This window comes from Furipterus horrens, unplaced genomic scaffold (assembly GCF_987537825.1).
Source record: "Furipterus horrens unplaced genomic scaffold, mFurHor1.1.pri manual_scaffold_11, whole genome shotgun sequence".
In the NCBI taxonomy this organism is placed as follows: Eukaryota; Metazoa; Chordata; class Mammalia; order Chiroptera; family Furipteridae; genus Furipterus; species Furipterus horrens.
In genome coordinates, this window is record NW_028327181.1 from 61,841,311 (window position 1) to 61,868,826 (window position 27,516).

At 55.5% G+C, this 27,516-nt stretch overlaps 1 protein-coding gene across 5 annotated transcripts; it reads right to left on the minus strand.

The window, feature by feature from the left end:
* On the minus strand, nt 1–27,305 carry FOXN1 (forkhead box N1). 5 transcript variants are annotated; one of them, XM_090292445.1, is made up of 9 exons: nt 27,124–27,305; nt 13,925–14,076; nt 13,069–13,524; nt 10,632–10,742; nt 8,784–8,914; nt 7,362–7,458; nt 3,703–3,910; nt 3,029–3,520; nt 1–1,520 (listed from the first exon to the last, which is right to left on the minus strand). In XM_090292445.1, the coding sequence occupies exons 2-9, from the start codon at nt 14,045–14,047 to the stop codon at nt 1,201–1,203; spliced, it is 1,938 nt and encodes a 645-aa protein (XP_090148571.1). In that variant the 5' UTR covers nt 14,048–14,076; nt 27,124–27,305; the 3' UTR covers nt 1–1,200. The 5 variants fall into 5 exon arrangements, with proteins under 5 accessions (XP_090148571.1, XP_090148572.1, XP_090148567.1 ...); XM_090292446.1 differs by having other exon boundaries at nt 3,029–3,517; nt 10,632–10,745; XM_090292441.1 differs by having other exon boundaries at nt 10,632–10,745.
* Between the last annotated feature and the right edge of the window lie 211 nt (nt 27,306–27,516).

The window sequence follows — 27,516 nt, forward strand, 5'->3', positions numbered from 1 at the left end:
TGAGACCACAAGGCACTTGCTTTATTGTTCCAGGACAGGGGACAATGGCAGGCCATTGAGGGATCTGCTGGGCCTCATCTGAGGCCCAACTCTGAGGGTTCCTCTCACCCCCAGGCCCAGGGGAGGCTGAGGCTCCCACTTGGTGGGAGGTGAGCTTTCAGGAAGGGCATGGCACATAACCGGGCCACAACCCCGAGCTCCAAGGGCATCCTGGGTCTGCCAGGCAGTCAGAGAGAGGGGACATGGTGCTCCCTGCCAGCCTGTGCCAGGCTTCCCTTCTCTGAATGCCCAGGTTGCCTCGGAGAGTTGGAAGTAATTAGTAAGCTGGGACCTAAACTACGTGAACTTCTTAGAAGGAGTGAGACGGTAGTGACTTGGAGGGACCCTTCCTACACCCAGGGCTGGGAGAAGGGGACACTTTCAAGTTTTAAGGGCAGGGGCTTTTCCAAACACTTTCTGTTGGAATTGGGCTCAGTTTGGTCCTGGGTTGGACGTGGTCCCTCCTGTGTGTCACCCTGGGGCTAGACGGAGCATTGCAGAGGGTAGGTAGAGCCTGGCAGAGCCAGTGCTGCTACAGAGCAGCCCCCTGGGGAGTCTCCAGGCAGCCTGAGGAGAGGCTCCATATCTCCTCCTCTATGGGCTGCTGGAATGAAGATGGGAGAATAAATACAAGGACTTCTGGGAAAGGTCATGCCTGGAGGGGGCCAGGCCTGAAGTGAATGTGGGCATCAAAACAGTGTTCAGAGGGGTCTTGGACCTGGCATGGGGGCCCTGAGCTCTTGGTTACCAAAGCCCTCAGCTCTCAGCTGCCCCAGAAATGAAGTCAGGCTCTGTGATGTAGTGCTAACTCCTCTGGATGTAAGGTATGTGAGTGTATGTCTGAATAACTGTGTGTGCACCCATGTGTACACGTGCATGAAGGCTTGAGTGTGGATGAGAGCGTGTTTTCTTCTTGCCCAGACACTTGTTCTCCAGGGCCTCTGAGTGAGGAGCTGGTCCACCAGGCAGCGGAAATGTGTGAGGGGCAGCATCTTGGGTGGTGTCTTCTTCACCCCCAGCTGCCAGCTAACAAACAAGTTGGCTGAGTGGCATAGGGGACTGGGAGAGTTTTCCTTCTTTGACCTTTAAGGTGAGCCCGATGTGGGCGGTCAGCTGGGACTTCCAGGCCAGGCAACGGCTGGAGCTGCTGCTGGGCATGGCTCATGCAAGGGCCATGGGCTTGGAGCTGGGGCTGAGGTACACAGAGGGGCCAGCAGGGGCCGTGGGGGTTGCGGGCTCCAGCTCCATGAAGGCCGAGTAGAGGGTGGTGAGGTGCAGGTCCCCCAGCGCTCCTGGGCCCCCGCTGCCTGGTGATGCCAAGTCGCCTGCCCCACTGCCTGTCTCTCCCAGACAGGGCCCAGTGGGGAAGCAGTGGGGTGGTGGTGGAGGTGGCAGCATTGCAGATGATGTCGGGGATGAGGTCACCAGTACCAAGGGGTCGAGGGCCAAGCTGTCATCCTTCAGCTGTTCCCACAGGTTTCCTGGTTTGGGGAGAGAGCAGGCGTCATTGGGAGGCACCAAAGGGGCCGTGTCTGCCCTCCATTCCCATGGTTCTCACATGCTAAATAGAGCAGGATTTGGGTAACATTTGCTGGGAAACAGACCCTGGCTCTAGCAGGGTGACCCCAGGCAGTTGCCTAACATCTCTGATTCCTCCTACCATGTGGGGCCTAAGAGCCGAAACCCAGATGACCTCTGTGGCTCTTTATCGGGGGGGGGGGGGGGGATTTGAAAGCTTCCGATTGAAAGGGTGGATGCAGATGCTGTGCACTCCAGGGTTAGCCTGGGAGGGAACCCCAGGAACTCTCCCCCTGGCTGCTGCCCAGGCTCCCAAGGAGGGTGGATCTGCAGCCCAGAGCACAGATCTTCCAGCAAGGCACTGCTGGACCTGATGAGATGGCTGGACTTGGCTCCCTGGGCCTCCTCCACTGCAGGGCCCAAAGGCCAGGAGCCCTCTGAGGAGGAAATGGAGCTGCCACCCGATCCTCCTGTTTATGTCGTGGGACCTGCATCACGGCAGCCTGAGACCTGCCAACTGTCCTGGCTATCGGGGTGTCAGGGTCTGGTGGAAGGAGGCTGGACTAAATACTGAAATTTGCTGCTTGGTTTCCAATCCTAACTCTCCCTCTTTCTAGCTAAGTGCCCTTGAGTAAGTTACTTAACCTCCGTGCTTCTGTGAGATGATCCCTTCTATCCTACAGGCCCATACGAGGGAGCACACGTAAAGCGACTGGCGTGCTGCACAACAGTGGGGGTCGATATATGTTTATGGTGGCCCACATGTCTGTAGCTTCCTCTGGGGCCGTGGAGCCCTGCTTCCCACTCCTGCGCGGGGGGTAGGATCTAGCTTCCCAGTCAGACTGGGAGCTCTTGGAGGGTCAGCTGGCTCCACCTGCTTGTGGACATTTCTGTCCCAGTGTACGCAGGGCATCAAAGGCCTGGTTCAGCGCTGTCCTCCAAACCTCCTGTGGCCAGAACCAGGGCCTGAGGTCCTCTGGAGTTCAGGGGCAAATGGGAGGGCCTGGCCACACGCAGAGACGGAGTGGACAAAATGGAGTGGAATGGCTAGAACCTCTCCCCGGACTCCTACCCCCAACTGTCTCCAGGACCCATCTCGTTCTGGAGCCTCACGTCCTCCCGGGGGAAGATCTCTTTCCTTTTTCTGCATTAAAAGATTAACTCAGAAGATGCAGTTGCTTCGGGGAAAGTCAGCACCATCAGTCGCTCACAGCCAAGTATGGAATGAAACACCAGGCCATTTCTAGCCAACCCAGAGCTGAGAGTGGGTTGATGGTGGGGTCCAGGAGGAGGGCAAGGACATTGCTCTTCGCCCCTTGACATCCCCTGCCTGCCCTGGCCTTCTCTGCTTCTGGTGACTAGAACCCTGGCAGCTAGCAGGCTGCGGCCTGGAGGCTTGGAGGGGATGGGCCACACTGCCAGGTGCCCTCTTCAGTTTTGTCCCATCTTCCCTGTCCCAGCCCCAGCTCACCCTGGAAGTCAAAGTCGGTGAGAGAGGGATTGATGGCATCCAGGTCAGTGCCAAGGTCTCCGTCTGGCAGCAGGGTTTCATGGATGGTCCTGGCTGGGGAAGGCTCAGCCAGCAGCTTGGTGCTGTGGCTGGGTGGGGTGTGGGCAGGCAGAGGCGAGTCCTGGGGGGTGCCTGGCTGGGCCCGCAGCTCAAGGTGCCCATCTGGCTGTGGGAACAATGGCTGGGGAGGTCCAGGAGGGGCCAGGCCTGGTGAGAGGTGTGGGTATGTCTGCCCATAGCAGGAGGGTGCGTGCCCCCCAAGTAGGTCCTGCAGGGGGTTCTTGCCAGGAATGGGACCTGGAGCTGGGTGGATTGAGTGCAGTGGCTGGGAGAGCCCAACTGGAGGCGCCAGAGGCTGGACAGGGCCTGAGCCCGCCAGCCCAGGGGGTGGGCAGCCCAGCAGTGGGGTGCCCAGCTTGTCCCTCTTATCTCCAATGAGGCTGTCCAGCTCTTCTGAAAAAAGCCCAAGAGAGAGGAACACCATGAGACTTCACTTTCCCCCAAAACCCACCCCAGCCTTCGAACTGCACTCAGACCCTTTCCTTACTCATCTGCTTTCCTTTTTCAGTTTTTTCCTCCCTCTTTTTGGTTCACGGGAGCCCTGGGCCTTGTCCCCCACAGCCCGTCAGCCTCACCTGGCTTGGCCATGCTCTTGCGCACAGCAATGGGGTCTTTCCTCTTCCACTTCTGCAGCTCCTCCTGCATCTTGTCGATCTTGGCCGGATTGAGGGCCCACAGGCAGCCCTTGCGAGAGGAACTGCCTGATTTGTTCTCCACCTTCTCGAAGCACTTGTTGAGAGAGAGGTTATGGCGGACAGAGTTCTTCCAGCCATCGGGTGCCGTCTGCCGGAGAAGAGCAAAATGAGAAATCAGGCCGGGACCAGGCAGCCAGAGCGGCCTCTGGGTCTGGGCTCCAGAAAAACTCCACTCTGTGCACAGAACTGCCACCCACTTGGGGCCTGTCTGCCTCAGCACCCAGCCCACGCTCGGTACACTTCAGCGGTGGGGGAGGGGTTGGGAGGACACTTAACCACCAGTTATTTTCACCTAAAATCTACCTTCGTCCTAACCCATCCCTGGTTGACAGTGAGGATGGTCATGGCAACTCATAAAGGGAGGGCTGGGGGCTACTGCCGAGGCCTGGGTTTCTCCCACACCTGGAATTGGAGCGCTCCCCACGGATCTTGGAGCCTGTGCTTGGAGCTCTTTGTGGAGAAGGGAACTCCCTGCTCTGAGGTCTCCGGTACCAACTTTGGAGAGGGAAAGAGGGCAAAGCTATGGAATGTTCTTCTGGGTCGGCCTCATCCCCACTGGGGCGAATGTGGCAGAAAAGAAAGGGGTGAGGTTGGTGAGTGTTTGGGTATATGAACTGCTGCACATAAGTTTGTGTTTATCTGGGTTTTGGGGGTGTGTGAGAGAGTGTGAGAGAGAGAGAGAGGGGAGACCATGTATGAGCATGCACATGTCCCTAAGTGTGTCTCCCTGGGGTAAGCTTATCTCCTGGGTATGAGTCTGTACATTCCTGAGCATGAGGATGTGTGTCCCTGAGGGTGAGTGTGTGTGAGAAAGTCTTTGGTGTGTGTGGGTATCTGTGATTGTATGCGTACGGGGGTGGGAGTGTTCATTCACATGATTGTGCCCGAGGGGTGTGCCCCGGTGGGGAGGCCAGCCCTCAGGCTGGGGGTGCTCGTGCCAACAGAATAAACACCCATTAGGAGGCCTGGTCATGCCACCAGTGCAGTAATTGTGCCCAGGGAGGGTTGTAAAAACCATTAGGCTGACTCAGTTGGGTGAGAGGCGGTGGTGGGGGTGCCAGTATAGGCACCCCCAGTCCTTCCACCTCCGGCTCTGTTTCAGTCCTGGGCCCAGCAGGGGTGACTGTGGATAGAGTTCCTGCTCTGGTCAGTGGGGTCCCTTCACCCTCACCCCCCGGCCCCTCTTCATTTCAGCTCAGTTTCTGCTTAGTGAGAGGCGGCCACTCCCTCCTCCCGGCTCACTTGCCCCAGGGAGCAGCCCGGCTGAATCACACCCAGCAGAACTGGGCCCTGATGCCGGCACTGCAGGTTGCTGGCAGGAGCTACCAGAGTCTTTCTTAAGGGCAGTTGGCCTGGGGCAGGCGACTGGTTGAGATGACCCTCAAGGCTCCCAGGGTCACAAGGAAGAATTCTTGAGCCACCAGACTGGCCAGCTGGGGATTCACCTTCAACTCCCATGATAGTCCGTACTAGGATTCAAGGCTGTGTCGCCTGATGGGCAGAGTTAATGGGCACTGGGACCTTTTATAGCCCCATAAATTTGTGAATTTGGATGCCAGGCCAGCTCCCACCCCAGCCACTTCCTGTTTGGAAGAAGGTTGGTCAGCACTAGCAATTATGTCCAGTGGCTGGACATGTCCCTAGTCCCACAGCCCTGACTCATGGGGCTACAGGACGCCCACCTCAGCTACCTCAGACATGAGTGCTGCCCACCCCAGGGTCCACTCTGTCCTTGCCCAGAAAAAGGACCTTCAAATGGGGAGTGAGAGACAGAGGGGTCAGGGGACCTTTGAATTAATTCGTTAGGTGGGTCAAAGGGGAGGTGGCAGAGTGGGAAGCAATCTATGTGCCCACTGGTTCACCCTGGCCATTTTACAGACTGGGAAACTGAGGTGCAGAGAAGCAAGGGCCTAGCCCTTGATCACACAAGCAGGCAGTGACAGAGCCCAGACTCCAACTCTGGCCCCTAGTTACAGGCCTTGCCCAGGTCACCCCACAGGGTTGGCTTCACCATCTGGATGAAGCCATCCTCAAAGATGCTTTCTCTCTGAAGTCAAATGTAAACTCAGGAGTGGGGGAGTGATGCAACTGCTAAGAACAACAACCAGAACCAAAAAAAGCTGTTAGACCTCTTCACTCTTCAGCCCTATAAAACAAGGATTACACAGCTCCCAGGAAAAACAATTAAGCCAGGAAGATGAGACGTAGGGAGGGGCTGGGGGCCAGGCTGGGAGTTAGCAGGGCAGGGCCCTCACTTCCCTCTCTCTGGCCTGGCCCCCAAAGGTCCTAGAGGACCCTCCAAAGGCTTTAGGGCTTAGGGAGAGTTTGGTTCCCTGACCTGCTGGGGTATAGGGGCAGCCCTGGATACTGGCTCTCATGCTTCTTGAATCCCAGAGGCAACCCTCCTCCCTCCTCCTCTTCCTTCCAGAACCTCTGGTAGATGACCATAATTTCCTACCCCTGACCAGACCACTCTAGCCATCTTGCCCACTCCTCATCTGATGGCGGCTCAGCAAGTACAAACTTGTTTGAGTATCAGCCTCAAATTATCCCCAGGCAGGACAATCAGGAAGATGGAGGACTGGGAATCACTCACTGGCAGGTGGAGCTGAGTTGAGTTCTGGATTTACCTGGGCCTCAGCTCCCGCCTTCTGCCTGGGTAGCAGATGAGATTATATCTACCAGGGTGCAGGCCTTGGAGAAGGCACTCCGCACAAACTCTGAGCTCCCCTGCACCTACCCCAGGAGGAGCGGTCTGTGCTAGAGGGTCTGGGGCGAGAAGGGAAACAGGTGCTGTGTGAAGACAAACAGCTCGAGCCAGCAACTGGTCCCACCTGTTGAGTGGCCTTGACCAGATGGATCACTCTCTCTGATGTGTTAGCCCATCTGGAGAGAAGGGCATCTGCCCTGCCTCTAGGGAGGGAGTCTGGTAGAGCTCCCAGAAGCCCCTTCTGTGGCTGATGGGAACTTGATCCTGTATATGGGAAGGTTAGGTGAGCCAGCCAGTTCCCTGGGATACTCAGAGACCATGAAGCCCACACCCCGCTTTTTGGCAGAACTGCAGCTGAGCCTGCCTCCCGCCCACAGAGGTAGATCCTAATCTCTTCCCGGAAGGCAATGGGTTCTGTGGTCCCAGCATCCATGTCACCTTGGCTGGCCAGCTCCTACCCAAATTCCTCCAGCCCTATGGCATCCTGGAGGCAGCAGTGGGGACAGTCCCTCATTTCTTCCTTAGTTCTTTCTCCCCACTTGGGGTAGGTGGATTACTCCTTGAAGCCTAACAGGACTGACATGTCCACCTCCTGCTAGCATAAGGTCTGACTCCAGACTACTGTGTAACCTTGGGTAAATGGCTTGAGCTCTCTGTTCCTCACATGGAATTCTGTCCTTCTGAAGTGGAGACGAGGAGAAGCATGGTAGGGCAGGAGTGGCTTTCATTCTAACCCTTCTCCCACTTCCCAACTGGACCTTCTGGCTCCAGAGAGGCCTGACTTGCCTAGAACCTGGGCGTGGGTAGTGGGAGTAGATCTTGGGCTCACCTTGAAGTAAGGAAAGTGCTCCGTCATAAAATTGTAGATCTCGCTGACAGGAAGGCTCCCAGTTTTACTGTTCTTAAGGGCCATGAAGATGAGGATGCTGAAGACAGAGAAAACCCTGAGAGTTTTAACCTCTGACCAGGCCCAGAGTCTCCCCCTGATCCCCCTGCCCCAACTGGAGTAGTTGAAGAGAAATAACCTGCCGCAGAATTAATGGGTGAGAGGCTCTATGAGGTCGAAAGGAGAAGGGATGAAAAAGTGCCCACTGAAGTCAGGAATTACAAATGTATGAGGGTCCTGTGGAATCTGAGAGACCTGGGTTGCAATCCTGGCTTAGCCACTCACTTGCTGTGTGACCTTAGGTGAGTGCCTAAACCTCTCTGAGCCTCAGTTTCCTCAGCTTTGAAGTAAAGAACGTAATAGCTACCTCAGAATTGTGAGGAGGATTAAGGATGATGCCTAGCACATAGAAGCACTCATTAAATGGAAGCTGTCATTACCAGTCATTCCTCAACCAAATGTATAAATGTTAAATAGGGAGGGAATTAAGGTTTCTTGAGTCTACAATGTGCCAGGCATATTCTCACACTTAATCCTTCTAATGGCCTGAATATTGCTTTTTTCTAAAAAACAACAACAACAACAAATAAACAGAGGCTCAGAGAGAATAAATAATTTGCCTGCTGTTTCACAGCTAGTAAATTCCAGAGCCTGGACTTGAACACAGTTCTGCTGGACTCCAAGGATTGCATGTGTTCCTTTCTGCACATCATCCTGCTTCCCACAAACCCCTTCTCTGTGTTCTTAGCTGATTTTAAATTCCTTTTCCTTCCCCTGATCTCACACTGGCTAATGACCTGACCCCATGTGAGGCCTGGCACACAGGAAGTCGAGTATTTCTGTTGATTGGATGAAGGAAGGTTCATATAGAAGGTCTCCCAGACGGGCTGGGCACTGCTGGCCTGGCACTTACAACCCTGGCCGTACAGAAGGTGCACCCGATCTGGCAGATGCTAGGTAATTGAGTCACATCTGCAGTCCTCATTCCTCACTTATTTTCAGTAGAGCTTTGGGGTGGGGCCTCTCTCTGCATCTGCGCAGGGAGGGTGGGGAAACCAGGCAAGCATCCCTTCTAAACTCTCAGTCCCAGGCCCTGCGGCCCAGGAGGCTAGAACTTAGCAGGCTCACCACAGGGCACCAGATCTGCTGAGCTGAGCCATACACGTGGCTCCCAGGGTCAGATGAGAGGTCCAAGGTGATCTAGTCTATCCCCCCATCCACACACACACACACAAAAAATTCCTTCTCCAACATGCTCTAGAAGCCCACTGGCTATAACCCCCCATTGCCCTTATACCATGCCTCAGTTTACCCTGGGGCCCTCTCACCCCTCTTTGTTCCACCCAGTAGTGCTGGGAGACATACCTGTAGGAGTAGATGGGTTTGGGGAAGAGAGGCTGGTGCCCATCGGTGCTGGCCTGGGGTGCAATCCGCTGGTATGGATAGTGGGGTGAGCCCAGGTAGGGTACAGGGTAGCTGCCGCCACCTGGTGAGTACTGTAGAGGTCAAAGGGGGCAGAGTGGTTGCCATGGTAACCAGCCTTCCCCAGAACCCCCAGAGAGGGAGCTGAGGTTAGATTCTTCTCTCCCCAGTCTAGGCTCCACCACTCAAGGCCACGGGTTCCAATGCAGAGCTATCTGAGGGGGCTGGCCAAGGGTGTGGGCATCTGAGTGCCTGTGAGGAGATCCACGTTCTAGGATTCAGGACCTTGGAGGTCTCAAAGCTCCCTTCCTCCAGCTCTTTCCTCTGAGGCCCTCTAGGTGCTCTGGTTGCCATGGTGATGGGATAGCAGCCTGGCTGGGCTAGAAGTGCTAAGGATAGTCCCTTCTGGACAGGTGCTCCAGGCTTCCCATGCACCTCCTGGAGCATCTGGGCCGGAAGTGGGATGTCCAGTCTGGGCGTTTGCTGGGCACTGCCACCTTTTATGAGTTTCAGTGGCTCTTTGAATGGGCCGGTCACAGTGGTGGGCAGGTGGGGGTGGGAGGTGGTTTTACAGCAAAGGGAGTGGCTGTGGTGCCAGGGATGGTGTTTTATGGGGGCAAGAGGGGGAGGGAGACTCTGACTCCCCCATCTGCTCCAAGCTGATGTGCTTTTTCCAGGTCACCCGAGAGGCACTTAGTGCCTGAGTCACTCTCTCTGCAGGCTCCATAAAGCCCTGGGTGCGGCCATCTTGTTGGAAGACGGGTGCAGAATGCAGAGGGCATCAAAGCAGGGCTGGGCATGGTGAGGACATTTGAGGTCTGGTAGCCCCTTAGCCCTGCTGTGGCTCAGTCCATGATGGGCCAGGCTACCTCAGGGACATCCCCTACCCTGGATCAGACCGTGAGCCTCAGGATGGCTTTGGCCATTGCAGCTGGGCCTCTCATGGGATGACCCCTCATGTGTCCCCTCTGTTTCCCTCCATTTCTTTCTTTCTTTCTTTCCACAAAGCAAGCAGTTTGACTACCTCCCCCTGCCACGTGCCTGCCTCTCTGGCTGGGCCAAGATCAGGGCCAATGCCAAAGACTAGGAGTAGAACCTGCTCCACAGGCAGGGCCTGTCTCAGTGCCAGGCTGCAGGTGGATGGAGCTGGGCGCTGGGCAGCCACTTGCTCTGTCTTGCCCGGTGACTCCTGGAGTTGCTTAGCTGCTCTGGGACTCATTTCTTCCTATTTTTAAAAGCCTCCATCCCATGGCAGTGTGGGGTAATTACTTGGTACATCTAGGAGGAGCTAAGCCTGGGCAGTGAGGTGGGGAAGGGGGCCGGCCAAAGAGGATGGGGACTTGAATCCTCCAGGTGGAAAGGTCCCCTAACCCTATGCCTGGTCCCACCCTGTCTAGGCCAAAAGGAAGTTGAGGACACATAGCAAGATAGTGGTTGACCCAGATGGCAGTCCATTGTTTCCTGTCCTGTTTGGCCTTGTGTGTCACCCCACATATTTCTTTTCTCTCTGCCTCAGCTTTGTCTGGTTCTCTCCTCCCTTCCTTTTTTGGTTCACATCTGGGCCCTGCCCCAATCTCAGCCCATTCTCTTTTCTGATACCTCTTAGGTCCTGTCTGGGTCTCAGAAAAGCCCCACCAACCCTAGAGAAGGGCCATGGCTTTCCTCCCCATGAACTGCTGTCCCCTACCCCTGTTGGCCCAGCCTAAGGCTTAGGGCCCTGCCGTTCTTACCTGCCTATCCACATAATATCCTGAGACTCTGGGGAAGGGTGCCCGTTTGCCCCAGACCCACCTGGTGGAAGGGAGGTTGGGAGGGACAGTACATGTGCTGCAAGGGGGGCTGGAAACAGTACATGCCAGGAACACTCTCCAGGGCTGGGGGCTTGACCTTGACTTCTGACCCCTGCTGGAAGAAAAAGCAAAGATGATTGCGCTAGGCCTTATTTTTCTTCCTTCCTCTCTTGTGTCTTAAACTTTCCACAAAAACAACCACTACTCTGCCTCCCCTAAAGCTTGTTCCTGGAGAACAGAGAACAGAGAACAGAGAAGGGCAGGGATTTTTCCAAAGGAACTCAGCAAGTTAGTGGTGGAGCTGAGGCTGGAACCGACAATGCTCCCTACCTACCCCCTCACTGCGGGTGCGAGACTGAGGCTGGGCAGACCAGAGGAGTGGGTGAGACCTGTTAGTGGCTCCACAGAGGCTGGGGTAGGGCCAGAGATCTCCCAGGACTGGCACATGGGTGTAGTACCTGGCCCCATTCACCAAGCTGAACCCAGGGCCTTCTTGCTGGTTCAGATCCCCCAGCCTCTCAGAACAAGCCTGCAAAGGACACCATGGGAAAAGCCACAGCTCCAGAATTCCCACTGCAGAGCCATGGTAAGGGGAGCACAGGAAGTGGCCAGACAGGTTGGTCCAGCTGGGTACCCCAGACCCTGCCACTTCCTCTTCTGCAAAGCCCAAGGAAGCTCTAGCAGGCTCCCTGGAGGGGGCTGGCTAGTCCTCTCTCTGCTCTGTTCCCCCCACCATCCCCCACTCAGAGCCTTTGCTCCCTGCTCCAGGGAGTCTGCCCCGTTGCTGGTCTGCATGAGCATATGGCACTCTCTCAAACTAGCACAGGGGGCCTGTTAGCTCCTCCCGGTGGTGGCGGCCAGACTCTGGCTTCCCATGATAGGTGAGCCCCACACAGAGTTCTATCCTGAGCAGGGTCAGGAAGGGTGGGCATAGCTAAGCTGGAAGGTGAGCAAGGCCTGGAGGAGGTGGACCACTCTTCCTGGGGTTATAAGGGTACTTGGGAACCAGCACCTGGGCCCAGAGGGTCAAATCAGCTATGACCTCTTTCTGGGTGTGCCCTGGGGTTGCTGATGCATAGATAGCCACAATCATAGAATCTCAGGCCTGGAAGGGCCAAGAGCACTGCGACTAACCCCCTCATTTGGCAGATGATGGGGCTGAGCCCATGAAGGGGAAGTGATGTGCCCAGGTCAGCTAGAGAGTCGACCAGCTAGCTGTGGGGCCCTGGGCCCGAGCTGTGCTCCGCTGTCCAAGGGGTAAGGGCATGGGCTCAAGTCTCCGCCTCACCTCTTACAGACCAAGGAACAAGTCACTTGGCCTCTATGGAGCCTCAGTTTACCCATCTGCAAAATGGAGATAGTGGAAACTCTTCAGAGGGTTGTCATGAGGGTTACCGCCGTACTTGAAAGATGCCACCTAGCAGAATGACCAGGGGCTGACATGGAGTGGACATTGGGTGGGAGCAGCATCTGATAGGAGGGTACCCTCACTGTGAGCTGCTATCATGTTCAATAGCCTGAGGAGAAGCCATCAAAGGCCCCTAGAACCAGAACAAGGTCTTATCTTGGCCACACCTGATAGGTCCCTAACCTCTGTCTGTATCTTCCAAGCCTTGGAAACAGGTCTTTGTTGGGCATGGCTAGTGGGCATCTAAGGCAGGCATAGACCGGGAGGGGCCCACTCAGTGCCCTCCACCTCAGGGACCTCCAAAGTTGGGGAGCAGGGAGCAAAGGTCCTTTTATCTTTCCTCTTCCCAAGGCGACAAGCCTATGAGGCAGACACTGTTACACACACTTTTTGAATGAGGCTCAGAGAGCTTAAGTGAGTTGCTTAAGGTCACACAGCATGTGGATATGGCTGTGGAAGAACATGTTAATCTTCCAAAGTCTCAAGATATTTCTATGAATATACCCAGGCCACACTCAGAGCAAAGAATGGGGCCAGGAAGCATACTTTGAGAAGACTTAAGCCCTCTCTCAACTCTGCCTGCTGATGCTAAGAGGGGAATATTGTGTTCTGTGGCTCCTCCCTAAATCCTTTCTCTTGGTCTCTGGAATGTGTTTTTCTTCTCACATTTGCATATGGGCGTATAGGTCTTGCTGGGGATTCTTGACACTTAAACAAACAGAAGTCAACACTGGAATCCTGACTCAGGAGCCACTGGGAAGTTGCCAGCTTCCTTAGCCTGAGCTGCCTACCCCATCTTGTCCCCTCCATGTCAGACCAGGCCAGCATCCCCTCCCCAGCTGACCTGGAAGCCCAAAATGAAGCCAAGAGACCTCAAGTCTCTGAGCTTGCTGCTTCCCTGGTGCACCCTGAACCTGAGTGGGAAGGTCTGGAAAGGGAAGGCGGGGAGTTTGATCTCAGAGGACTCATCTGGGCTGCTAGGAACTGGCACAAAGGGTAGGTGGCATGCCCACTGCCCATGGGCACTTACCAGGACTTGGGGGCTGTGCTCCTGGCTGGAGTAGGGGAGCCCATTGCACCAGGCCTCTGCCGAGAAGCCAGGCAGGAAGGCCTCGGCCTCCCCTACATCCACGGGGATCTCTTCGTAGGCCTCCAGCGTCCCCGGGGTCTTAAAGGAGTGTCCATCGAGGGCCAGGGCGGTCTGGGCCTCAGGGAAGATGTCCTCCTGGAAATGCCGCTTGTATGGGTGAAAAGGCACGTGGCTGCCCTTGAGGAAGCACCCTGGGCTGCTCGCTGGGCCCTCTTCAAAGCTGAAGCCGGGGTACTTGTCTGAGGGTGAGAGCCGGAAAGGGCCTGGGCCGGGGCCAGCTGGGCAGTGGACTTGCTCGGGGCCTGGCGAGGCGATGCTGGGGCTGTGGGGGGGCAGTGAGGGTGCCCTCTCCGGGGGACCGTCGGGCACAAATGATGAGCAGCTGAAGCCGGCATGCTTGTGGGCAGACAGAGGGTAGACCTGTGAGTGGAGGCTGGACAAGGATCCTACTCTGATCTAGGGTAAAGGGGTCTGGGGCTGAGCTCTGGGGAGCCCTGAAATGATGGAGGAGACTTAGCCTTCCCTTGGAAACCTCAATCTGATGAGTATACACTGCTCTTAAATTGAGGTGTGCCCAGTAGATGGACATATGTCCTTGCCCTGGGAAAGCCCCAGACTGAAGTTATAAGCATATCTGAATACTTCTGGATCTCGGAGTCACTGGGTACTTGTTTGCTGGTGGAAGGGACAAGACAGACCCCAGGGAGGTCCCTGGAGGATGGGGTGACTGTTCACCTATTTCCCATGCAGCCCTCAGTCCCTGGCCTCAGCCCAGGCCTAGGTGCCAGGTACTTACACTCTGTGGGGCAGGAGAGCCTGGGAGGCCCGGGGCCTGCATGAGGTCCCCTTGGGGCTCGCCCTCCAGTCTGGTGGGGCCTGGCAGCGTGACGTCAGACTGTGGTGGGAGTAGCGACACCATCACCCAGTCCTGGCCTCGAAGAAAGCCGGCTGCGATGAGAATGAGGACCAGCATTCAGCGGAGACTGATCCCAAGTCCACCACCTCCACTCCCACCCCACCCCCCGGCTGGCATCAGCCATCTTGATGAGAGAGAGAGACAGACAGAGAAACTGAGAGAAATATCAGAAGCAGAGGTAAACAGATAAACAATGTGAGAGACGGAGCAAGGAGGACACACAGAGAGAAAAACCCGGTGGGGAGAGAGCACAATGAACCAGTCAGGAGCATCCCCTGCCCCCCAGGGAGGGTGGGCTGGGCTACTCTGGGCTCCGCAGCTGCAGCGTAGGGACTGAGGGGTGGTTCCCAGCGAGACCCTGCCTCTGGCTCCTTGTGCTCTGCCTCCTGCCTCCACAATGAGGGACTGGGCTAGGTGACTGTGGCAAGCAGTCTCTGTGCAGTGGCCGAGCAAGTGGGTGGTCCTGACAGGAGGGGGAGCTGAAGAAGGAAGGAAGTGGGCCAGGCCTTGGCCTGGGGTGGGAGTGACCCTCATACTGCAGGTGACCAGCCCTCAGCAGCGGCTGGGCCTATGGTGTCACCCTTGGGCACCTTGGCCTGGCTGGCATGACCAGTGTACAACTGGGGACTCAAGGGGACCTGGCTGCTGGTGGCCCTGGGAACCTGGCACGGCACAGGGGACGCCACCACTCTCGTCCACTGTGAACTGTCTGGCATGTGCTGTTTTCTCCTATGGCCTCCAAATTTTGTGCAGGCCACTGCCCTTTCTGAGCGGTTGCTTCACTATTTAAAAAACAAGGGGCTAGAATACATGACATCTGAGAGCTCTTTCTGCTCAGACCTTCTAGAATTGCAGGAGGACACTGTCCCCAGCACAGCTGTGTGGTTGAGGACTCACACAAAGCCAGCATTGGCCTTTCCTTGCTTGCTGCACCAGCAAGGCTCTCTGCACCTCAGCATCACCGTCCTGGGCCTCCCTCGTGGGCATGCCGGGTCAGATCAAACCATGCACACAACGTAGCCCAGTGCCTAGCACATAGTAAGTGCTCAATAAATGCCAGCTCTCATTATTAATATCCTTATTAGTATGGCTCTTACTATCTTTATCATACTCAGATCTTTTCCTTCTCCACCACCCGCAAAGGACAGTTTCTCCTGAATTTAGTCCTCTTTGCCTAAATGATCTCTGACAAAGGCTACCATTTACTGAATGACTGATCTGGGCTGGTCACTGTGTAAATGATTTGGAGAATTTTCTCATTGGCTTATTAGAACACATGAGAGGAAAGTACATTATTAATCCCACTTTCCAGATGAGGAAACTGAAGCCAAAAGGGGTTATGTGACTTGCCCAAGTCACAGAGCTAATCCTTGATAGAGTCAGGATTCGAACCCAAATCTGTCTGACTCTGGAGGCTGCTCTGGTCTTACAGTTTCTTCATTTGGTGGGGGTCAGAGTGGGGGTGGGGGCCGGCAACAAGAAAAGCATGAGGTTCACACTTACCCTCCTCCCCAAGACCCACTCAAGCAGAGCAGGATAACTGTGCATTGCCCAAGCCATGCTCTCCTGGGAGTTCTGCGGAGGAGGGAGGGCCTTGGTGACTCCATGCTGCCCAGCTGGGGTTAGCACGTCTTTGCTCTGTCAACTACGTATCTCCTTCATTTGACAGGGGGTTAATAGGGACAAGGCATTTGCCCAAAGTCCCTCAGGGGATCGGTGGTGGAGGGGGCCGATAGCTGGGGTCCAGGTGGGGGCCCGGTGGAAGGCTCTCCCGCCCCTCCAAGAGTCTTCATTGCCCCTTCTCCATATCCAGGCGCCCGCGCACTCGGCAATGCTAAATGTGGCGTGACCAGGGAAGCGCAGAGCTGGCCGTAACTGGACACCGTAAGGGAGCAGGCATGGGGCCCGAGGCGCAGGGCAGCCCATCTCTGGCTCCGCATGACCGCCTGGTCTGGCTCCCACTCCCTGGACAGCTCCTGGACAGCTGGGGCCTGCCTATCACACCTGGCCCTGGCCCAGAGCTTCCAGAGGCAAGGCTGGGCGTGGGGGGCCCTTCCTCCAACAGGTCTCAGGCTCTGTAACCTGTGGGGCGGTGGTTGGTCCCCTCTCCAGAGGCAGAATAAAATGTGGTTAAGAGCAGGGGTTTAGGATTTCAGCCGACTTGAGGTTGAATCCCAGCGGTGTCACCTCCTGGCTCGGTGACTTTAAACAAATTGTGTAATTCTCTGTATCTGTCTTTGCTCCTCTGATGAATGGGGATTATGAGCCCACCTCCAACGGTTGTCAAGAAGATTAAGTGTGATGATGTGTATAAGGTACCCTGCACACAGAAAATACTTGAGGACACATGTCACACATCTGGCTTCATTGACCAAATGTGGCTGTGGTCTCTGACCCCAGACTCTATTTTCCCTGATGGTTTCTCTGCTTCAGGCCTGAGAGGCCTGGGGAGATTGGCTAATGGCCCCATGCCTAGGTTGCAGCTGCCCTTTGCTAACTAACTCTGCCCTGTCTGCCTGGCCTCCACTCAGCCTGGCCTCAGGGGGCTCAGACCCCAGCTCTGCTCCCCTGACACATGAACCTGAGGAGGCCTCTCTGAGCCCCAGGTTGGGCCGCACCTCCTGCTGAGGGTCTGGCCTTCCCAGAAGGACCTCTGTGGTATCTGCCTAACCCCCGTCCTTGCATCAGTCCCTATGTCGCAGGACACTGTCTATAGCCCGGGCTGAGTTCCTGCATGTCAGTTCACAGTCGTGACTTTCATACCCTGGCTTGGCCAAACTACCAGCCCACCTCCTCCAAGGCCTCAGGGGCAGGAATAGAGCCAAGGAGGCTGTGCAGAGTTTGGAGGCCCATCTCTTGATTTGCATGGAGGATGCAGAAGTCCCTGAATGGTTCTCCGGGCAGGGTTTCCTCTGGAAAGGTTTTATGGTAATGACTCCTGATTCGGTGGCCATGGCACCCCCTTGGTTGCCTCAGCCAGGGCTCAGTTTTACAGATGAGGAAAGAAGGCCCAGAGAAGGGGTTAACTGACTTGCCTAAGATGGTGTTATCCTGGAAAGAGGGGGTCCTCCATCAGTTGCATTCCAAAGGGACCTCCTGCCTCAGAGGTGGGCTGAGGGGCTCTGACTGGTATATATAGGGGGTCTTGTCCATCACAGGGAAGGGCTCATCATGGGGAGAGGAACGAGGCTGCCTTGGTTCCTGACCCCAAACTGGAGTGGCTGGTGGAGCTCCTGAAGTTGGATGATCTAGTTCAGAAGTTCGAGAGTCAGGACTGGATTTAAATCCCCAGAACTGTGGGACTTTGGGTGGACAAGTTTCTTAATTTCCTTGCCTAGGCCTCAGTTTCCTCATTTGTAAAATAGGGCTAATAATATGTACCTCTCTGGAGGATTAGATGAAATATTGCTTGTAAAGAGCTTAATGCATAGTATGTGCTCAATAAATGATAGCTATTATTAATAATTAACCGTGGGACAGAGTTAATTTAAAGCATGAGCTCTAGGTGTGGGGACAGACAGAGCAGAGGAAATGCCTCTTCCTGCCCCCCCACCTCCATGTCCCTGATGTCCTCCTACCCCATTTGCAAAGACTAAACTTCCTTCCTTTTGATTCTCTGGTCTCAGAGATCATTTCAGCCATTCCCCTGCGGTGGAATGGCTGTAGAAGCCCATGGGGATGAGAGTAAGAAGAAGGGAGTGACTGTTGCTGTGGATCCCTTGGGGGCTCCCTGATGGCACTGCATCCTGGGTTGGTGTCTGCATTCAGAAGGAACCTTTACTGACAGCTCACCTTTACGCTACCCGCTTCAGTTTCAGGAAGCACGGTGGGACGCGCATGTGCAAATAGCAGCAAACCAATGCAGGAGGTCCAGTCGGCTCTCCTTTCTCAGATCCCAGGGGCTACCCTAGATGACATTGAGTGTGGGCACCCACAACAAACAACCTCCCTGCGCTTCCTGGGGTGGAGCTAGGCCAGGGCTCTCAATGTGCCCTGGGGTCCCTCCGACTACAAGGATGATCATCATCACAGCTCCACATCCATAAAGCCCTCTGCAGTTACAAAGCACTTTGTATCTCTCCTCTCATTTCATCTGCCCTTCGCCCCAGAGGGGAGCAGGCACCGGTGTGTTGGAGCTGCAGCCACGGGTTTGCCAGAGCCCACTGTGACCTCCTCTCCCCAGCTCCACGTTCAGTGAAATCAGCCCAAATTGGCCTTGGTGGGGATATTTTCCCACACAAATTAGCAAAAACTACAAATTATAAATCAGAGCCCCCTTTTTTTGGAGAGCTGGTTGGTGAATATTTATCAGCGCACCAAGTAAGGTCATTAACGCCATTTTTCCGGGAGAAAACCTAGGCCCAGAGAGGTGACAGGCCCAGGGCCACATAGCTAAAACAGAAAGCCACGTCTACTGATTCTCAGGCCTCAAGAGCCCCAACCACATCCCCAAACACACACTCCATGGGTACAACCCTGGCAAAGACATGAGCTGAATACCATTTCAGTATCTGGGCCTTTTCTCTACCCTTTACTCTCTAAACTTCTTCCATGATCTTTGGGGACTGGGTGGAAAAAGCAGGCTTGACCTTCCCTGGAGTCAGAGGGAAGAAAGAAATAACCCTCTAACCTGAGTAGAAAGCATGATAGGTAAGAAATCCCCTCGGAGGCATGATGTCAAGATCAGCAATGATCTTTATTGTATCCCTGCCCTGTGCCTGTGTCACAGCCAGCCAGCCCGGTGCCCCCTCAGAGGTCACTTCCCTCACATGTCAGGACTCAGGCAAAAAGGGACATTTGGGGTTGGGGGCCAGGGGACACCTGGTGTGCTGGTTGTGTGACCTTGGACAAGTTACTTCCCCTTTCTGTACTCAGTTCTCTTATAAGTAAAATGGGGCACCGAAATTATTTGTATCTAAAGATGCCGAAGCGGGTCCGGTGGATGTGTCTGGTCCACAGAGCTGTCAGCTGAGCCCTCACTCAGCTCTGCCTTCAGGAGGGGCCTCCCTGAGGAAGTCCTCAAGGGGACTGGGAACAGCTGGGTGAGCTATTATACCCCAGAAGGGAGGTGCTGTATTATCAGCCTCACTTTATAGATGAGAACACTGAGGCTCAGAGAGGTTACCCAGACTTGCCCAAGTTCACTCAGCTAGCAAGTTATGCTCCCCAGGATTCAGACACAGGTTTCAAAGCCAGTGTGCTTAACCACTACACCACACGGCCTCACCTCAGGAACACCTCAGCTTTCTTGTTCACACCTGGAAGGCCGCGGGCAAGGCTGCAGGTTTCCTTGGAAGGGTGTATCCCTGTATCCCCTGTGGGCAGCTGAGTCCCAGGGGACCCTGAGGGCCCTCACCGGGCTCTCCGCACTCCCTCCCACCTGGGCTGTATCCTACCTGGGGTGCCTCCTACCCGCCCTTTATGAGTGAGGTGGAGACAGTGCAGTTCCGCCTTAATGGTTTCTGTCGCTGGCTGCGGCAGCATGTTTTACGAGGGGTGGGGCCCGGGCCCAGTGCTGCCTGTGGCCCCACCCGGGACTCCGCCTGCCTGGCTGCTGGGAGGGGTCCCCTGGAGCAGCTCAGTAATTACCTAGGGGGGGGTGGCAGGGAAGTGCCTGAAGGTCCTCTCCTGAGGCTTGGGCACCCCAGGATACTGGGAATCTGAGGGTGCCAAGAAGGAGAGGGTTTCTAGCTCCTCTCCTCTCACCAAGATTGGGGTTTCTGAGGCCAGAATTCCGGCCCCTATGGCTCTTGCCCTTGCCTGGGTTTCAGGAAATGGGTCAGCTGCCCCTGCCTGGATATCTGATGAAAGTGCTTTGAGAAGCAGCTACAGACAGACAGATGGACCAGGGTGAAGTGAAGAAGAAGAACAAAAGATGAACAACAACTTTGTCCCCTATGTGATGTTTTCCTTAAATGCGAGCCACTGCGACCTGCAGCTGAATCACTCCCTCCCCCAAATCAGGGCTCTTCCAGGGCCACTTCAGTCGTTCCCCTGCCTCTGGAAGGAGGCTGGTCCTGGAGCACCCTCAGTATGCCCGTCCTGAAAAAACCCTCGAGCCACCTTCCATGCCCGGGGCTGATTTGGAAGTTCTTCCAGATATCTAACCTTAATCTCCCTTATAATCTTAGTTCTCTTGCCTTATCCTTCCTGTCGTTACCAAGACACCCTCCAAAGGCTAGTAAATGGCAACGGACTCATGTCTCCTTCAGGGTGGGTCCCAGTCTCGCTGCGGATGCCCGACTCCAACAGTTTCCTGCTCTCCCACTCTTCTTTGCCTGGCACCCCTTCCTTTCTACCACCCCTGGCCACCTCCGGGCAGCTTTCTCTCTCTCCAGCCCGTGCCCAGCCCCTGCCACCCAGCCTTGGTACCAGTGGAGCTGAATCCAAGCACTCACAGTGGGCTCTGGGCCATGGCCACCATCACGGCTTCAGGGAGTCATCAGGCCAGCAACACCCCAGGAGCCTCCATGGAGGTATAAATACTCCCACATGCCTGGACCAGCCCCCTGCCTGAGGGCTGGGGTGGGGCTGCTTCCCCGGGCCAGGCTGGCAGGTCACATGTCCCATAAATGCCACAGGACCACAGGCCCTACCCAGCACCACTGGGGAGACCAACTGGGACCTGACCTCTCTGGGTGGATGGACGATGGATGGATGGATTGGTGGGTGAATGAAATGGAAGGATGGGTAGATGGAATCGGTAGATCGATGGATGGACAAATGGCTGGATGGAAAGGTAGACACATGGATAGATGGATGGACAGACAGATGGGTGAAAGAATAGCAAATTGCTGGGAGTCCTTGACCTGCCTGTGGGTGCTCATTTGGTAGACGGGAAGGAAGGGGTGCTTGGTTTCAAGGAAACAAGCACATGCTAACCCTCAAAGCTCCCATCCATCCTTTTCTGAGACACACCTACCAGGACCCCTTCTCTCCTCTGTTATGGCCACCTAGTCTGAGGGATTGGCTCTGCTGGGTTCTCCCTACTCCTTAGATGCCTCTTTCCAGGGACCTCCTGCCTAAACACCCCCAACCCCAGGGATCTTTTGCTCTTGGGCATCATTCATGGTCTGCCTTTTCCTCCCTCCTGCCTACTCTGGAGGGGAGCCCAGGTTCTGTGGCTGTGAGCCCACTTTTAGATCTTGCTCCTAGAAGCAAGGTGCACTCGTCCTCCAAGATTAGTAGGGGGAGGGGAGGCAAACTTCTCAATTCCAAGAACATGAAACCCATAGATGGGCAACTTAGGGAGAAGATGCCCCCAACCCTACCACCTCCCCAGGGATTTTTAAAGGCATGACTGAGTCTGATGGTGAGAACAGGTCTGGCAAGGAACTTGGAGGTGGCCAAAGTAACCTAGAACCACTGAGGGCCTGACCGGAGAGTTGGGATCCTGGGGGTGGGGATGGGACTTCTTGCCTGCTTAATCCTCCCAGGGAGTAGTGTGCATAAGGCAGGGGTCTGAGGCCTCATGCACTGATTTCCAGAGAAGAAAGTTCTTTCTAATCCTCAGCCTGCCCAACTGTTAAAAGGACCAAAGAATGGGAGGTGAGATAGGGAGGGACTGAAGGAACAGAGGATTTTTCACAGATTATGAAATGCTGTCTTCACCCTTCTTGAAATCAAGTTTCCTCCAGCCACACGGGCTGAAGTGGGGTGATGGAATGGGATAGGGAATGGGAGGAAGTTCCTTGACTCTGAGTACCCATCAGCTGTGCCATCCTGTGGTCCAGGAGTCCCTCCTCCATATGAAGTCACTCAGGGCTGAGCCTGGTGGTCCCACTCCCAGCTTCCTGTGGGTTGCTTTGGCAACTGGCTGCAGAATTGATTGGCTGTGGTGGTGATTGGCAGCTGAGGACTTGAACTATGAGACCAATAGGACCGACAGTGCCTTGTTTCACCTTATACCCTAGCTTGGCATATATCATCTCAGAAGTCTCCCCTCCACCCCGGTGGCCCTCACAGGGAGTCCTTCTGACCAAGGACCCCAGAAACATCTTCACCCAGCTCTGCCATCAGTGTGGGACAGCCACAGGAATGAACCTCATTTCCTCTTTTATAAAATGGGATCCTCATCTTTGCCCTACATACCCCACCTGGCTATCTGTCCTGGGGACTGAATGGGGACCAGCATGTCAAAGTGCTCTGAGGAAGATAAACCGACACCATCTTGTCTGGGGCTCCTGCCTCCTCCCTTGGGATCCTAGGCCCATGGGACTTCAGGAGAAGAATGGGGGCTGAGGTCTTTTCCCCTCAATTACTTGCCCTTCCCAGGGTGCTCCCCATGGGGATGGCCAAGAATGTTCACATCTGGCTACTGGGCCCCTCTCTGCATACCTTCCTTAGTGGGGGCATGAGAGGTACAGGATCCTACCATTCCTTGGGGCACAGGCCTCTCTCACTCTATACATATCATTATCAGAAGGACTGCTCATTATTACCCATCTATTTTTAGGAATATTAATTCTGCCAGCACTACTAATAATACAGATCTAGCACAAGACAAACAAGTACCGGCAGAGCCCTTCCCCCAATACGGCCCGAGTGCGAGTTAGCACATACACAAACAAGGCAGGCAGTAAGTTAACTGCCTGGACTTACAAATTTTGGAGTGAGAAGAATACTGGAAGGCCCTCCCTCCCAAGCCCCTCTCTACCTGAGAGATAGGGAAACTGAGGCCCCACCAGCAGAAGGGATAGTTCCCGGCCATTCAGGTACCCACACACTGGCCCTTCCTCCTGGCACTTGGGCTGGGAGAAGCCAGCTCTGGGCACTTAATCATGTTCTTGCCCATCTGAGAAGAAGGATATAAAGTGGCAGGTTCTGGACGTGTTTCCCTGAGTCCATATAGCTCCTGGGCCCCAGACTCTACCTTTCTCTCTTGACCACCCCCAGATCCTCTTGGGCTTGGCACTGTCATCCCAAAGAACCTTTCCTCCAAACCCTCCCCACCTCTGACAGATTGGACATGCTCACTGGAAGGCCCAAATAGGCTGAGTCTCCTCCCCAAAGCCACATGCTCTGTAAGGCCCAATGTGGGCTCCCCTCTCCCCCAGGAAGGGGCTGGGAACACCTCTGGCAGTGAACACTTGGGTGCTAAGTGCAGAGTCTGGTAACTGGTTTTTCTGATCACAGTGGTGTGTGTGTGTGTGTGTATACTTGTGCATATCCTATGCCTTCCAAGACTGATGAGTGGGTATAGTCTGGGACATGGTTGTGGAATTTACAAGTGTAGGTGGGATCTCCAACTGTCTCCTGGTGATCCGGTTCCATAGACACACCCCATTCTGTGTGTGTATGTGTGTGTGTGTGTGTGTGTGTGTGTGCTGGTGCCCAGGATGGCTGGAGTTTCAGGGTGGGGGAGCAGGCTTTGAAGCTGACAGACCATGCATCCTCTTATGAGCAGGAGGTGGAGGTTAGTTCAGACCTTCCAGTGGGCTCTCTGTGGCATCCTTGGGGGTCTTGAGGGGTACCTACACCCTGACACTTCCAGAGTAGTTGTGAGAGCATGGGTTCCCTTTTCTCTGTGAGTCACAGCCGGTTCTCTCATCAAGTTCCCTGAGAGATCACGATTCAGCTAATTCTCTCCCCAGCCCCATTAATCTGAGCTGACTAAGCAAGAGCCAGAGGCGGGGTACAGACTGGGGGATGCCCACGATGGCTGTCGTTCTCAAACAGCCTGGCAGGACTCCTCGCTTCAGCTTCTGTCCATCTTCCTGCCTTGAGACTGGCCATGCCAGATTGAATCAGTTGCACTCCCAGCCTCCTAAGAAAGGTTGCCACTGCCTCCTTTTGGGGCCCTCTAAGCACGTCTTTCTATTTCTCGCTTCTACCTGCCACCCACCTGCAGTGTAGAGAGATCCATCTGGACATCAGTCCTCAACTGTCCTGGTGTACTCAAATTCATTCTAACTGTTTGACCAGCATCCAACCTATGAGATCCAAACAGGAGTAGGAAGCTGAGGGCTTCTCCAGGGATGATTGTATCCTATCCGTTGTCCTAGCAGCCTGGCTCTGGGCTTGTCCTGAACACTGGGAGAACGTGGAGGATAGACCAGGCCCTGGGGGGGGGGGGGGCGCACTGGTGAGAGCTGTTGGACTCCAAGGGGGATCTCTGAAGTATGGAAAGGTCCGTCCTGGGGAGGTGAAGGTGGTGTGAGCTGGGACTATGGTGTCAGGGATGAAGATGGAGGTAGGACTGAGGAGGTTGAGGTGGAAGGGGACCCGAGGGATGGGGTTGTAGAGCTGGAGGTGAAATTGGGGATGGGGAGTTGGGCGGGAAGAGGGCTGGGGTGGGGTATGAATGGGAATGGGGATAGGCTTGCATTGTGAAAGGAGACAGGGATGGAGTGGAGGGGTTAGTGATGGGGCGGGGGCTGAGTTTGGGGGTGGGCAGGGAGACGGAGGAAGGGACAAAGGGTGGGAATGGCTCGATTGGAAAGATCGAAATTATTCAGGGACCTTTGGCTGATGCTTCTGAGATGCACTCTCCTGGAGGTCCCCTTGTCATTCCCCTGCTCCTGGGCATGTTGCCAGCCCAAGCACACCCATCCCAAATCAATGGTTGCTTCTCTACTCAGGAAACCACCTCCTGTGGTCACATAGTCCGGCCAAGTTCAATTTAAGATGCTGAAATGTCTTTCTGAAGACTGTCAACCTCTCCTGCTGCAGAAGCCCATCTCGACTTGTTGGGCTCCCGCCTGCAGGCTTCAGCATGGATTGGGGGCTGCGACTGCGAAGGAAAGCAAGGAGGGCATACCTGCAGGGCCTCTGTCCCCTGAATCCCTCTATGATGGGGGACAAGGGGAGACAGGCAGAAGTGGCTCCCAACAGCCCCCTCCTCATTAGGGTACAGAGATGGAGAAACTAATAGAGGGGCAGTGGGCAGAGGGCCGTTTTTCAGTCCCTTCTTGTACACAAACTGCCAGGGAATTTCATTGACTTGGTAACAGTCTCTGGCTAAGTGCTTGAGCCCTGGGCAGACAGTGTGTGTGTGTGGGGGGGGGGGTTCTTCTAATCCATGAAACTCACTGGAAGGAAGGAAGTTAGACATCAGGAAGGACTTCCTGGCTTGGAAGGATGGAGAGCCCACAGGAGTGGTACTGTGCTGCTTTCTTAGAGGGCAGATGAGACTCTCTATGGGCGCTAAAGGAGGGGACACAGGACAGCTGCCCAGAAGGCGCGTATCACAGGTAGGCTTTCCTTTTGTCTTTAACTGTATCGAGCTTTCTCCCTTCTCACACGAATGATGAAAGCGGTTGGTTGGGGCCATGTGAGGTCAGTGTGTGGATGAGACAAAGATGGGGAACAGGGAGGGATCCCAACCCCCGCCCTCTAACTTTTCTCTTGCCTTCCCAAGAGCAGAATCGACAGGATTCCAGGGCTCTCTGAGCCCCTGGGAAATAAAGCCCTCTGAGAACTCCCTGGCATTCCTGGGAGAACAGGTTCCTGGCCCTGGGAGGTGAGTGAGGCGCCGGGCCTGGGGGGGCAGCGTGCCTCGGCAGGCCCTGGAGCCCAGAGCTGAGCTAGGCAGAGGCAGGACGGGCGGGGTGGGGCGGGAGCTGGGAGGACATGTGTCTCTCCCCTTGGCACCTTTGCCTCTGAGGATCCCGAGCCCAATTCTGGCCCAGCCTGGTCCACCACAGGAGAGGAGCCAGGACGGGAGGTGCTGCCCTCCATCCCTCAGGCATGCCCTCTATGGCCCATGTCCTGGGGGTCAGGGAATGACCAGGGAGGGGAAAGCACCGAGCCAGGCAGGACTGGGACTGGCCTGGAGTGCAACGCCCCTCCCCACCTCACTCCCCCAATCAGCCCAGAGGAACTGGGCTTTTCAGCGGGAACGGAGGAGGCCATGAGGGCTGGCAGAGCTAGACCCCACAGCACTAGAGACTTTAGACTCCAGGAAGGAGGAACTGATTGTGTTTCCTCCTTCTCCGGGATGAGGAAAGCGAGGAGGGGGCAGCCCTGTGTGGTGTGGAAAACGACCAGCCTAGAGGCAGGAGGATGGAGGAAATGACTTCTCAAGGGCATGAGCCCGCTCCATCCGGGTCCTTTCCCTCTGACCAGCGGTCTTTGGCCACAAAGCTCATACAAGCATATGCCCCCACACCTGTAGGTGCAGAGAAAAGAGACAAACACACCCACTTGGTAGAGTCTATTCTTAACCTAACGTGCTCTTTGGACATTTAGGGAGGGCCTGGGGGACTCCACGGGGAATGCCAGAACCTTACCTGACTAGGCAGAGGGTGGGGAGGAGCCGTGGGAGCCAGAGGGGGCTTCCTGCCGCTCCAGCCAATTCCCTAAGGGTTTTCACTTCCCAGACCCCAATTCTAGGCTTCAAGCGTCTGAGAGCTCCCTGCATGTCCCAGGTCTGCTCACTGGGCCTCTTGGCTACAGGGTTCTTGAGGGACAGAGCTGTTCCTAGACCTCTGCAGGATTCTGCCTTGAGTTCAGCATCACGTACTGGCCACAGCACCTGTTTGCCACCTGTCTGCTTCTCCACCAGGTGCACTGCCTCCTTCCTGCAGCCCACGCCTCCTCCCAAGACCCCAGGCATCTAGACCCCAGCCCAGGCTGCCCTGAGATGTTGAGTGATTTATTGGTCAACACACACCCTTGGCACCACCAGCCCCCAGAGCTAAGCTCTCCCCTCCCTGCCTGGAAAGACGACAATGTTGGGAATCTGCCTCCCTGTCTTTCAGCTCAAGTTTCCCAGTTCTAGCACTTTTGAGTCCTCATTTTCTCCAAGCACAGAGTGGCTAAGTACACCCTCTCAACACACAGAGGCACACACAAAAATCCAACAAACACCAGAATGAAAAGCCTTGCTACAGCAAGAAGGACTGAAGCTAGACAACCTGAAACAGGAACAAGAGGGACGAGCATGGAGGAGAGGGTCCTCTCTGCCTCCAGGCACTCACCCACTTCCCGAGTCTCCCTCGAGCTGCAGTGAGAAGATGGGGAGGACCCTAGTGCTCTCAGTCACTTCCCAGCCCGTTAAAAAAGCAACCCCTCCCAGCCCATGCCTTGGCCCGGCCCTGCTGGCCTCCACGGCTGACTTGGGCCGGGTCTCCTCTTACTTGCTCAATGAAGCAGGTCGGCGTGGGGGCCCAAGGCTTGGGGGCCAAGAGCTCGGTCCGTCTGTCAGTCCGTCAGCTCGGCTGTCCCGGGTCTGTGCTGACATCAGGTGAGGGGAGGCTGCTGCTGGGTGAGCCAATAATTATGATATCAGCTTCCCCTTGCCCTGAGGGGCTGCTGCCAAAACGGGGAGAAGAGCAAGGTGACTAAGAAGCTAGTTTGCTCCTTGGCTCTTGTTTGACAGGTACAGGCTCTTGTGCCCGCCCCAGCCGCGCCCTGGTCCCCCCCTCGCCCCTCCCTCCTCCTGAGCCAGCCCAGGCCCCCCTTCTCTGCCAGCAGGCACAGCCTGTGGCCTACGAAGGAGGGGGTTGTCCCGTGGCCCCCATCTACACCCA